At 40.6% G+C, this 13,615-nt stretch overlaps 1 protein-coding gene across 13 annotated transcripts in view; it reads left to right on the forward strand.

Annotated features, from left to right (window-relative positions):
* Nucleotides 1-8,881, forward strand: part of Creb1 (cAMP responsive element binding protein 1) — a 60,056-nt gene extending 51,175 nt beyond the window's left edge. For 10 of the 13 annotated variants that reach the window (XM_075951901.1, XM_075951907.1, XM_075951909.1 and 7 more), the window contains one exon: nucleotides 3,145-8,881. In XM_075951901.1, coding sequence (XP_075808016.1) covers nucleotides 3,145-3,289 — 145 coding nt within the window. In that variant the 3' untranslated portion in view covers nucleotides 3,290-8,881. The remainder of the gene's footprint in view (nucleotides 1-3,144) is intronic. The other 3 variants (XR_012908196.1, XR_012908195.1, XR_012908197.1) reach the window with 1 other exon arrangement.
* Nucleotides 8,882-13,615: the final 4,734 nt, after the last annotated feature.

The following is a 13,615-nucleotide window of genomic DNA, read 5'->3' on the forward strand; positions in this document are numbered from 1 at the left end:
TTGGCTTTTCTTTTCCTTTTTTTTTTTATTGGAAGGCAGTTAATGACTGCTTCTATTTCACTACGGTTTCTAGGTCTACTGAAATTGCATATGCGATCTTGACTTAACCTTAGTAAGTGGTACCGATTGAAAAAAAATTATCCATTTCTGTTAGTTTTTTCCAATTTGGTAGAACAACTGCTTTTCAAGTATGTCGTAAACGTAAAATAAAATTAAAAGCCTTTAGCCTGATGGTGGTGACAAATGCCTTTAATTCTAGCACTCAGGAGGCAGAGACAGGTAGATCTTTGAGCTTGAGGCCAACCTGGTCTACAGCGTAAGATCCAGGACAGCCAAGGGCTACCCAAAGAAACTCTGTTTTGAAAAAAGCAAAAAATAAAGTATGTCCTTAAGATTCTCTTGATTTCCTCAGAGTCTTATTATGTTCCACTTTTCATTTTTAATTCTGTTAATTTGAATATTCTATCTCTTCTTTTTTTTTTTTTAGACACTTAGTAGTATGAACTTGCCTTTTTTTCCCCCCGAGACAGGGTTTCTCTGTAGCTTTGGAGCCTATTCTGGAACTTGCTTTTGTAGACCAGGCTGGCCTCAAACTCACAGAGATCCTCCTGCCTCTGCCTCCTGAGTGCTAGTATTAAAGGCTTGCGCCACCACCACCCAGTAATGAACTTGCCTCTTATAGAACCACCTTCATTGTGTCCCATACCTTTGAGTATGTTCATTTTCATTCAATCAGTTCTAGAAAGTCTTTCTTTCTTAATTTCTGTCTTGACCCATTTTTCATTTAGTAGTGAGTTGTTCAGTTTCCATGAGTTTGTAAACTTTTTGTTGTTTCTGTTGATGTCCTGCTTTAATCCATGGTGATCATAGCGGATGCAGGGTTATTTCTGTTTTTTATATCAGACTTGTTTGTATCCAAATCTGTGGTCAATTTGCTGAGAAGAAGGTATATTCTTTTGTGTTTGGGTGAAGTGTTCTCTAAATATCTGTTTGGTCCATTTGGTCTATGATGTTTGTTAGCACCAGCATTGCTCTTGTAGATTTTGCAGTCTCTCACTATTCAGCTATTACGAGATTTGGTATGTGCTTTAAGCTGTAGTAAGTGTTTCTTCTATGAACTTGGATGCCCTGTGTTTGATATATAAATGTTGAGAACTGCAGTGTCCTCTTGGTGGGTTCTTTCCTTTGAGTATATAGTCTCCTTCTCTATCTTTTCTGATTAATTTTGGTTTGAAGTCTATTTCGTCAGGTACTAAAATGGCTACACCAGCTTGTTTCTTAGGTCTGTTTGCCAAGAGTGCCCTTTTCCATCCATTACCGAGAGAGAGAGAGAGAGAGAGAGAGAGAGAGAGAGAGAGAGAGAGAGAGAGAGAGAGAGAGAGAGAGAGAGAGAGAGAGAAGACAAGGGGAGGGGAGGGGAGGAGAGGAGAGGAGAGGAGAGGAGAGGAGAGGAGAGGAGAGGAGAGGAGAGGAGAGGAGAGGAGAGGAGAGGAGAGGAGAGGGAGACTGAGACTTTTTTAAAGGGAGAGAGACCACGCCCCAATGGGCTGATATCTCAGCGGCTATTGGCTGAAGGAGCGGAAGGAGCTCCCGCAACATTAGACTGTGGTTGCTCTGTGTTGCCTAGTAGGAAATTCTTCTGGGATTCTGATGGATGTGGCCACTGAGGGTTCTGGGTAAAATGTATGTGTAGGTATTGGGGTCTGACACTTAGGATGGGACTGGGGCAAGGTACACAGGAAGGAGGAAAGCAGGGTGTTCCACCAGGATCTGCTTAGTCCTCAGGGATGGGGCAAGGAGTGAGGAGAGGCCCTAAGAGATAGTCTACTACAGAGCTGTGGATGATATTGGGGGATGAGGAGATGGGTGGAGGGCATGGAGGCCTCAGCAGGTGATCTGCTACAGAGCTATAGATGAGACTAGGGGATTAAATTGGGAGAGGAGATATGGGTAAAGATCTACAGTTAGCCTACCTGTTTTTCTGGTCAGGATGCTCTATGGATTCCCAGGGAATTCCCAGGAGTTGGTGTCTAGGATGCAGCAATGAGGTGGGGGGAGGGAAGTAAATGGGGGGAGGGGGGGATCTGTGGGATCCAGTGAAGATGGGACCAGGGGTGCAGGGAGCCTCAGCTGGTATTCTATACAGAGCTGGGGATGAGACTGGGGGATTGGATTTGAAGGAGATGGGGAGATCTGATCTGCAGTTAGCCTACATGCTTTCCACCAGCCTTCGTTTTTTTTTTTTTTTGTTTTTGTTTTTTGTTTTTTTTTTTAATGTGTAGCTCAATGATTCACTCCACAGATCCTTCTGTCTTCTATCCCACCCCATTGTTGGCTCTTTACCAGGGTGCTAGGGATATGAATCCAGTCCCAGTGCTAGTATATCTGGCCCTTTGTCTACTGAGTGAGCTATTTCCCTAAATAGCTCCCCAAAACATTTTTTAATTAGTTGAAAAAATGTTTTTACATTTCATGTGTGTGCAAGTACATGTGTAAAGAAAAAGAATAGGTTCTTACCTTCCACCATGTGTAAAGAAAAAGAATAGGTTCTCACCTTCTACCATGTGTAAAGAAAAAGAATAGGTTCTCACCTTCTAACATGTGTAAAGAAAAAGAATAGGTTCTCACATTCTACCATGTGTAAAGAAAAAGAATAGGTTCTCACCTTCCACCATGTGTAAAGAAAAAGAATAGATTCTCTCTTTCTACCATGTGGAATCCAGCAATAAAGGCCACTATATACATGTAAAGAAAAATAATAGGGTCTCACCTTCTACCATGTGGGATCCAGCAATAAAGGCCACTATATACATGTAAAGAAAAATAATAGGGTCTCACCTTCTACCATGTGGGATCCAGCAATAAAGGCCACTATATACATGTAAAGAAAAATAATAGGGTCTCACCTTCTACCATGTGGGATCCAGCAATAAAGGCCACTATATACATGTAAAGAAAAATAATAGGGTCTCACCTTCTACCATGTGGGATCCAGCAATAAAGGCCACTATATACGTGCCATCTCACCAACTGATAACCTCAACATCATTTATTGAATATTTATTGTATGTGCAATACTGACTATTTGTTCATTTCAGCTGTTTCTCTGGAAACCATTATAATTTTTGTGTGTCTTCACTTTAGGGAAGCAGCACGAGAATGTCGCAGGAAGAAGAAGGAGTATGTGAAATGTTTAGAGAACAGAGTAGCAGTGCTTGAGAACCAGAACAAGACATTGATTGAGGAGCTAAAAGCACTTAAGGACCTCTACTGCCACAAATCAGATTAATTTGGGATTTAAATTTTCACCTGGTATGGTGGAAAATGGACTGGATTGGCCACAACCAGAAAGACAAAATAAACATTTATTTTCTAAACATTTCTTTTTTTTCTATGCGCAAAACTACCTGAAAGCAACTACAGAATTTCATCCATTTCTGCTTTTGCATTAAACTGTGAATGTTCCAGCACCTGCTTCCACTTCTCCCTCAAGACTGTGCGGCACCAGGAATCATGAAGACTCTGCTCCCCATCTCCCGCCTCCTCAAGAAGTAATAATTTGTTTATTTGTAAATTGTTGGGGGAAACGAGGAAAATGAAATCTTGGCTCTTTGGTTTTTAGTGGGTTTTGTTTTGTTTTGTTTATTTTTAATGATTTCAAGGTTTGTGATGAGGTCCATGATTATCTTAGGGTAGAACTACCCAGCCTCTTGAACTGAAGTAATGTGTGGGGCACATGAGGAAAGTAAGTGAGGTACAATGAGGTGTTGGTTGCCAAATTGAGGTTTTTTACAGTTTCATTGTGAATTATGTAAAACTATTCAGAGACAGGCCCTCTAAAAACGAATTTTAGTTTGGTGTTGAGGAGTAGACTGTGTTCTTTTCTTCCATACTAAAAGTTGTCCTTGGTTCTGAGAAGCATTTTGTATTCGCCACAGCTGTCCTGTAGGGCAGTTGTTACTTCTGAATCCAGTTCTATGTGTTCAATAATTTGAATACATTCAAAGAAGTAACCAACTGAAAACAAGGACGGTATTTGAATTTTGAGTTAAGTTAAAATCCAAGTACAAAGCTTATTTTGGTTAGTACTAAATCTTAATGAACAGATGCTGGACAGGAAGCCAACTCCTTAGTTATATAAGAAGGTTTTAATAAATAAAAGCTTTTGTCCTTGCTTTCAAAACCCTTCTATTGTCCATTTACCTAAAGAGCTATTTCTAATTCACTGTTGCATTTACTGTGCTACCAACAGGAAAACTTTCAAGCTGCCCAAGCAAAGTGATGAATTTAGAGAAGCAGCCCAATCACAGCCCTTTCTGTGCTCGAATAGATCAGGAATCTGAGGTGGCTCTAAAATGTAGTATAAACGCACACAGAAAAGCGGTTTTCTTCAGACATTGGATTGTCTGCTGTGGCACAGCATTTGGCAAAAATCTTTTTCTCCCATAAAAAGTGGTACTGCTTTAGTTATCCAGTAGCTATTCTGTTGTCTCTAAAGAAGCTCCCTACTTAAATCCTGACTCAATGGTCTGCATTTATGTGTAATGTTGTTTCTGATAAGACTTAGTAATAACTCATTTTAGTCACAAAGTGTCTAAAAGTTACTCTTTAAAGGACAAACATGAGGAAGGTGGAGGCTGGTATGTTAGATTATTTCATGTGTGAGGAAGAACTTGGACTCAGAAGGTTGTTTTATATTTTCTCATGAGATATTAAGAAAACTGGTTTTAATGTCAGTATATACATTTGAGCATGAAATATTTGGCCCATTTTTTAAAATAAGACTTTAGGTTACTATCTGTAAATGTCGTATGTTGTTTATAACAAACCATTGTCTCTTTTAAAGGATGAACAGTTTGTGAAGGAGCATCATTCTAAGGCTTGAGTGATGTAATCCTTGTGTTTGGACAGTTCACCAGAGTCTCAAGAAGGCTTTCAAACGGCTGTAAAGTTTGATGTTTGTCCTGCTGAGCTTACTGGGAAGGAGATAGCATACAAACGGTGTGGGTACCAGCACGTAGATGTATCATTTGCTAAACTTGGTTAAACAGATATGAAGCAAAATAACAAATCTGTTGACAAGCCGGAACTACTTCACATTAAGTCATAATGTCAGATTGAACATTTTAAATGTCACAAGTGAAAAACTTGCCTAGTGTGTAGAAGTTGTATTCTTTTCTAGGTGTCTGTCTTCAAAAGTTGAGGCTTTCTACAGTGGTCTCCTTAGTGCTTTAAAAGCCAAGGCAGTCTCAGGCACACTTACTAGCTGGATGAATTGGAAGAGGCGTGGGCCCTTGTGCCTGGAGCACGACTATACTGGTTTGAAGCTGGTTACTTAATAAGGTGAGAAATATGTGATGTTGCTAAATCTGACTTGAAGATTTCAGTTTATACAGAAAGAATCATGCATCTTTAATGCAAGCTGTTTTTTTAAATATGAGAATTAGAAAAAACTTTGTTTTTGAGCTACTTGGAGAATCTTTATTAAGAAAATAACATAATTTTTTAAAAACGCTTATATCCAAGATTGTATGTGGCCACATTACCAGTGATGTTTTTCTCTTGATATTGGCCAAAAGGGAATGAAAATGCTGTCATAGGAATCTGTACATATGCTACTGATTTGCCTAGAAAATAGCAAGTTTGGTATTGCTCACTTTGCATATTTAGGGCCAAATGGCACTTTTATCTATAGGACAGATTAACTCTAATAAAAATGAAATGGGGAGGGGTTTATTTTTGATATATTACTCTTCTGAGTTTTCAAGCTTTGATAGTGTTTAACGGAAAAGTGGTTTAGAAAGGGCTAGATCCAATATGTTCATATTAAAAAAATTGATATGAGATAAAATTTAAGTTCTTTCTTTAACAAAAGCAAGTACCGTATTAGTAACCATCATATTGTCATAGGTGCTGTGCTTGTTTAGATGTTAAAGAATGGGTGGGGGAGTGGCATTGTGTAATATATATGTACATATATACATACATACATACATACATACAGTATATCATCAGAACGCTCGGAGAGCTCTTATGTCAGGAATGCTGAGTTTTGTAGCATATTGAGGTCAGATAATATTCCACACTTCTGTGCATTCTCCTGCATCTCTTCTGCTGGTTTCAGTGACTGTATTACTCCAGCACTCATAACTGGTTTTTATCCTTTATTTTTCTTCCAGTTTTTTATTAGTTTTCTTTGGCTTGATGCTTTTGGGTATGTTACCAGTCACTTGAAAACTCCTGACCCCCAAAGCTTTCTCGTGTTTGTTCTTTCCTGCTTTCTTTCTGGCAGCTATAAAATTGGTAAGAACATTGTGAACATAGCTTTTAAAAGATTTTTTTTCTCTTTTTCTTTTTTTCTTTATTTTTTTTTTTTAGAATCATATTGGGCAAAGACTTCTGGTGTTTCCTTTGAACAGGGAATTTGTCAGGAATGTGTTTTGATGGCAGGTCAGCAAGCAGTGCTAGTGTCCAAAGCACAAAGCCAGTCAGGCAGGCTGTCTGTCACAAGTCATCTGGCTAAAGTCTGTCTGTCTCTCAGGACTCCTCCCAGCTGGTTTCCACCATTTAGGGTGACGTGGAATCAAACAAGGACCGGGGCTTAGAAACCAATGGAGTTATCCAACCCGGGTGACTTCAGTCAGACTCTGTCTTCTCGCCTTCTCTGCCAACTCCAGTCAAGCTAGTAACACGAGTTTGTTTCTCTACCAATAGCTCCTTTCAGAGGCTTTCTTTTGCCTTTGTAACACTGAAAAGCTATTGGCGTATCATTCCCCGGGGCCCAATACAAAGGTTGTATATTTCCTTGGGACTGTACTTACATTAGTTCTTTGTAAATGGTCGCTGTCACTTGCACTTTTTTTTTTTTTTTTGACCCAGTTTGGGTATCAGCAACTTGGGAAATTCCCTCATTGGTCAGCTGTCCACTGACGCTTCTGTCTTCCTCCTCTCTTCAGACATGACTCCTTAATGGAAGCTCTTTGTTGACTACAATATCGTAGCTAGTCTAAAGCATGTTATAAAAACTAAATATCTGGGAATTAGCTGTGGCTAGGCCAGTAAATTAAAATGTGAGCTGAGACTTTTTCATCATGAGTAAATATTGAAGGAAGAATAAATACTTTAAATTTCATTCTCACCCCAACATTCTATGTAGAGTATATCAGAAATTTTTCCAGAATATTACGAACTTTGTTAAAGCAGTTAACTTATTGCCATCATGGGAAACCCTGTAATAATCATTGTTACTAAATTATTTTCATATTAAATTTGGCTTTAACTTCAAAGAAATGCTGCCTAAACCTGACTGGTTTCAGATGGGGCTTGCACAGGTGAAGTGCTATAGAATAAGCGTGTCCACAGTTGTACAAAGCACAACTAGAGTCTCTGGTCGGTGGCTTGTGTGTGTCTTGATTACTTTCAATGTTAATAATGTTGACTCTTCGGTTAACAGTCACTGTTATGTACCAGGAACTGGTTTCCTTGACTTTCTTTATCAATGGCCGAGAGAGGCATGTAATCCTTGAGGGGTCGAGCATATCATGAAGTTGAGTCAGTGTGGAAGAATTTCAAACAAATAAAACAGGGTGCTGAAGTTCCGGCTGACTCACCCTCACGTGGTGTGCTCCTGGTGAGTGAATGTAGCCTGCAGCCTTTGTGTGTCCTGAGGGGCAGACATACTTTCATAAGGACCAGAAACATTTGAATGGAGGAATTATATTTCAGGTGTTTTAGCTTGAAATTTATTTTTTAAAAAAAGAAAAATTAAAAAAATAAATAAGAGAGCAAAGTTTGGGAAGCAAGTTGGCAGTATAAGAACAGGCAGAACAAATGCTGGCCAGTTCTCGCTCTGGTACTTGTGGGGGCAGGTCCAGAGGAAGATGAACAATCTATAGGAAGTATGTGAGAAGGGCCCAACAGTAGCAACTCGTACTTCCCAGGCATGAGTCACTACTTGCCCATAGAAGTACAGTGTTTCTAAGCTTCCGTCTGAGGAGCATCAGAGATGAGAGGAAATCTGAGATGTTGAAAAAGAGAACAGTAGGGAAGAAGAGTCTGCAGATCATGATCTATGTTGGCCACATGAAATGATTTATTATATTTGGGAGGTTTTATTTTCTTATGTTTTTTAAAATTAAATTGGTAAATGCTTTATAGACGTATTTTTACCCAGGTGCCACTTCAATATGTATGTAATAAAGTTATTTATATTAAAAGTGGGAAATTTGTCAACCTTTTTTCTGTGCGTGTAGATTTATTAGGATGGCGAAGTGTGTTAGTTAGCAGTTTTCTGTGTAAAGCTGTCTTTAGCTGATCTGTGCACATAGGTTATAATGCCCCCAAGGGATTACAAGGAAGGATCATTCCCAGCCTGGACATGTCACTTGAAATTCTTGAAAAGATAAATAAATAACCAGGGAAGTCCTAGGAGGATGTCTGGCTTTTTGGTTTTTCCTTGAGTACTGGAGTAGAGAATACCTCCCCCAGAACTGTCAGCACAAAACAGGGTATCAGCCTTTAACTCCGATGTTTCTATTGGAGCTGAGTACTAATAACTATGAGGAGGAAATACATTTCTAATAAAATTCCTTATAATCTAGAAACATCCCTGTTTAAATTTTTTTACCTAAATCTTTTTGTGCTTTATGTGTAAAGAATAAAAATACCAAGATACCATGCATTTTATTAACACTATGTACATACTGGCTGCTTTGTGTTCAGAATGGTAGCGGTTGCTTTGTATATTGAAGTGATCCTTGTGAATTTGTGAAATATTGTCATAAAGTGCTTTTCTTACTGTAATCTTTGTGGTATCAACTGTCAAAATGCCCTTTTTACACAGACATCTATGTGCAGACACATAAACATGCTTTTAAAACTCTGGAAAGTCTCTTTTTTGGACCGGGATCTCTCTCTCTCTCTCTTTCTTCCCCAGCTAGAGCGTGTGTTTACCTGTTTTCTTTGATTTGAGTTTATTAATTTTATGAAATGAGCAAAGATCTCATTGAATATATCACAGGCTTGCAATGCTTAGCAACAGAGCACTGTAATTCACACAACACACCTAGAGTCTATTCTGCCGAAGTCCTCACTTGGCCTGTTGATTTGCGAGTGCTGCTGTCCTGTTGAGTAACTCATAGAGGCATGTCCAGCAGCTTAGTCAGGAAACGTGTGCATTAACGAGCAATAGCCAACTTCACAAACCACCTGTATTCTGAGTACATAAACTGCAACAGAGGGTGAGTACAGCAGCATGCTCTTGTAATTCCAGGCTCAGGAACATGGGAGGCAGAACCAAAGGCTAGGTTGGGCTATCTCCAGTGAGGTCCTGGGGGAAGAAGGGTATGAACAAGGGAGTTCTGGGGTGGGTATGGCTACCATTGCCAAAGAACTAAGAATAAAAGATCCCTGTAATATTCGGCGGTAAATTCTGAAACTTGTAAAAAGTTAACATTTTAGTCCTAAATTGTGTAATGTTTCCTGTTCATTAAATGCGGTCTTGAAGCTTGAGTCACTTGGAGTTCTGTTTCTCCCTTCTACAGAACCACACTTACTAAATTGCTCAGATTTCAAGAGAGAAATGATGGAACCTAGTGTGGGGGTGCACACCTTTAGTCCCAGCATTTGGGAGGCAGAAGCAAACCTGATCTACATAGTGAGAGAAAGAATGCTCTATCAATGTATCAATGTTAGGAAGACAAGTGTATACCAGAGGTGTGCCAAGCATTTCAGCCCTGTGATTACATTACTTGGAATGTTTGTCTTCATGTTGACTGTACCTGACATTCATTTGCGGGCACACTTCTAGAAGCTGACGTGACAGTCCTTTTTCTCAAATTCTAAAACATTCCTCCAAGAATATAATTGTAATAACTTTGTATAGTGGGCAGCCCTTTCCTCTGCAATGAATTCTAGACTCATTGCAAAGCACAGATCCCAAACAGAACTTTTCATTTCTTCTCCAAATCTGTCGCTTCAGACATTTTTCATATCATAAATGTTGCCACTGACCATTAAATTGATTGTCAAGCCCTGGAAAGGACTGTCTTCATATGGGCCATCTTGCCCATTAGATACTGCGTTTTCTCCACGTTTTAAGCTGCCATCAGATGAGGACTAACATCAAGCAGGAGGCAGACTCGTTTCCAGGAATGAATATTTTTACTTTTAATTGAGATACAAGTAGCAAAATTCTGTAGAGTGAATCACTTAGCTGTAGCAGCGTGCTTGGCGCTCACACTTGTGCAGCGGCCGTTTCTGTGCAGCTCACAAACACTCCCACTCCCACTAAATGGTTACCTTCTTCTTTTCTTCCTGCCTCTGGCAACCCACAGTCTGCTTCCTGTGAATTACCAGTTCAGAGTGTTTCAAATATTCACATGCTGTGTACAACACCGTGCCTAGCTTTTTCCATTAAGCGTGTTTCTGTGACACTGGAATTGAACCCAGACCCTTTCCATACTAGTCAGTGCTCTGCCACATTCTTTATCTCCGAGTACGTGGGAACTGAGCCCTGGGTTCTTGCAGTGCTAGACAAGGAATTACCACTGAGCTGCGTCCCTTAACGTCTTTCATACCCGACTCCACCATCTTTGTTGGTTTTGGAAGAAAAACTGGAATAGCAGAGCCACTTTCACACAAGGTAATGGCGTTGGTGGATTTTCCCGTCTGCTTTCCCTTCTACCCTCATAATTACCATCCCATGTCGATAGTATTTCTCTGCTGTGAATTATCAGGATTTTTAAACTTAACCTTTTCCTGGTTATACTAAGAAGCGTTTATGATTTTACAGCATTAAAGACCTTTGAGCTAACAAGCCGCCTAATGTTGGAGCACAACTGAAGACTGCCCAGATTGCTCGGCTTGTGCAAGGGTGAGAACATGCCTCTAGTCTGCTAATGCAGCCTCACGACAGTGACTCCCCTTGCTATTTAAAGAACGAGGGTGTGTTTGCTATGGGGTGGCTATGGGCAGCAGAAAAGTTACAACACAGAAACGCACGCCTTCTACCAACTCAAGTCAGGTGCTGAATCCAGCACAAGTTACCAGCACTGTAAACTTCGCTTCTTTTGGTTTTTGTGGGTTTTTTTTTAAGTACTCTTAAGGTTTTGCTCTGTTAAAGAACTAATAGGAAATGCTTCCAGTAAAGTATAGCAATTATGTGGGTTTATATAACAAAGTGTGTAAGAGCCTGAGACAGGAGGTTCAATTTAAGATCATCCTGGACCAGGTCTCAAGGGGCAAAGAAAAGTATAGCAGTTAAATGGCATTGGTTATTGGTCGATCTTATATACATTCATGTAGTTTCATTATTAAGAGAATGTTTTACTATTTTAATAGTCCAAGAATCTGTTTCTTGGAGATATACCTTGGGGACGGAGAGGGGGAAAAAGCAGAAATGAAGTGATTCATTTAGGTAAATCATCCACAGTGGTCTCTTTGTTTACGGATCAGTGTTATCGAGCTGCCTTTATGACCACCTAAAATTTAGTGGTATGCTGTATTTCCAGAATAAATTGTATTTGCTGAGAATATCACAGGCAAGCTGGGAGTGATGGCACACATCTGTAATCCTATTGCTGGGGAGGTAGAAGGAAAAGCTGTCCCTGGTCAGCCTGGACAACGTGGCTAGGCTGTCTAAATGTAGTGACAGTCATGATTCTATCCCCCAAAGAATCTAGTGTTCAGGGCTGGAGAGGTGGCTCGGGTAAGGAGCACTTGCTGCTCTTTCAGAGGACCAAGTTCAACTCCCAGTTGTACCCAGGCAGCTCACAATAACCTGAATTCTAGCTCCAGGGAGTCCAACAACACCAGCCTCTGTACACACTAGCATGCATCTACCTGTACACAGGCACATATAATTAAAACACCAGTTATTAAAATCTAGTATTCTATCCATTTACTTGGGCAAATTACAATTCTGCTATCTATGTAAAAGAATAAATTTTCTGACAATTGCATCTCCCTACAGGTATTTTCTTCAGTCCAAGGTTTTGCCCCTTATAAGCCAATGGCCAGACCACACAGAGATGTAAAGGCACTCACACGCATGTATGTGCCTGTGTGTGCGTGTGTGTGTCTTGCCCCCACGGAATCTGACTTGGAAAATATTCCAAACCTAAACCAATAAAAGAGCTTGACTTTCACCTATAATAACCAATCTCTTTCTCTACTCACACACTCTATTTGTAGAACAAAGGGAGTGGAGGCATGGCAGTACTGTTGGGGATATCATCTTCAGCTGTGTGCATTTGTTTAACTCTGTGAAGCTGTGTTACTGTGCCTGTCTAACACCTGATGGTCTAATAAAGAGATGAACAGCCGATAGCGAGACAGGAGCAAGGATAGGTGGGGCTGGCAGGCAGAGAGTATAAATAGAAGGAGAACTAGAAAGAAAGACCAGCCACCCAATCAGTCATGGAGTAAGTCTGAAAGTAAGATATACAAAAGTAAGAAAGATAAAAGCCCAGAAAGAAAAGGTGGTTGGGTTAATTTAAGGAAAGATGGCTAGAAATAAGGCAGCTAAGGTCAAGCGTTCATAACTAAGAATAAGCCTCCATGAATGATTCATTTGGAAGCTGGGTGGGGGTGGGCGCCCCCAAACCAAAAGAATACAGCATCACACAACACAGTACTTTCAACCTTTTCTGACCCGTAGATTTTATGAAAACACCATGAAGGCTGCTAAACGCTTGGTGGACTTGGTAGAGCAGCAGGTGTCTCAGCTGCCCAGCCCGTCCCACCTGGCTTCATTATCTTTCCCCAGAGTCTGCGATCTTAAAGGACTGAACATCACTATTAGCAGCACTGGGTTTTCATTGCAACGGTGGTGACGCTGTCAGGTTGTCATTGTTTCGGAGAGTGTCGATGTCATGGTGCAGTGGTATGTCAGTCAGTCAGCTATGGATGTTCCCAGATGATGTGGGAGTGTCATATATCAATCTGTTGATTTCATTGGTTAAGTAATAAAGAAACTGCTTGGTCTCATAGGTTAAAACATAGGTGAGAGGAGTAAACAGAACAGAATGCTGGGAGGAAGAGGAAGTGAGCTCAGAGAGGCCATGCTCTGCTCTCCCGGGGAGACGCACACGATGAAGCTCTGACCCAGGATGGACGTAGCCTAGAAGAGGCTAGATAGAAATGGGCCAAGCAGTGTTTAAATGAATACAGTTTGTGTGTTGTTATTTCGGGGCATAAGCTAGCCAGGCGGCCGGGGTGCTGGGGTCGCAGCCCCGCCGCTCCAATTACAACACCGGGAAACAGACATCATCAAATGCCCATAGCTTTTAGCTCACCTCTATTAAAATAAAACTTTTAACTATACCTAAAATTAACTAAAACCAAAGGGGCTGGGTATAGCTGTGAGGGATTTTTCTCAGTTAAATCATTTGATGTGAGAAGACTCATCCTAAATCCGGATGTTCTGAGGTGGGAAGATCCACCTAATCTGCACCACAGTTTCTGGCGACCGCCTATGGAAGAAGGCGGCCCTCTCCGTCTCTCTGCCTGCTTGGCGTCAATCTCACCGACAAGTTCACTCCTTCACTGCCATTAGAGCCTCCTGCTTTGGGATTCTGGCATGTACTGAAGACCAGATGAGACATCCAGTCTTGTG

The sequence above is a fragment of the Microtus pennsylvanicus genome, chromosome 17, assembly GCF_037038515.1.
Source record: "Microtus pennsylvanicus isolate mMicPen1 chromosome 17, mMicPen1.hap1, whole genome shotgun sequence".
Classification (NCBI taxonomy): Eukaryota; Metazoa; Chordata; class Mammalia; order Rodentia; family Cricetidae; genus Microtus; species Microtus pennsylvanicus.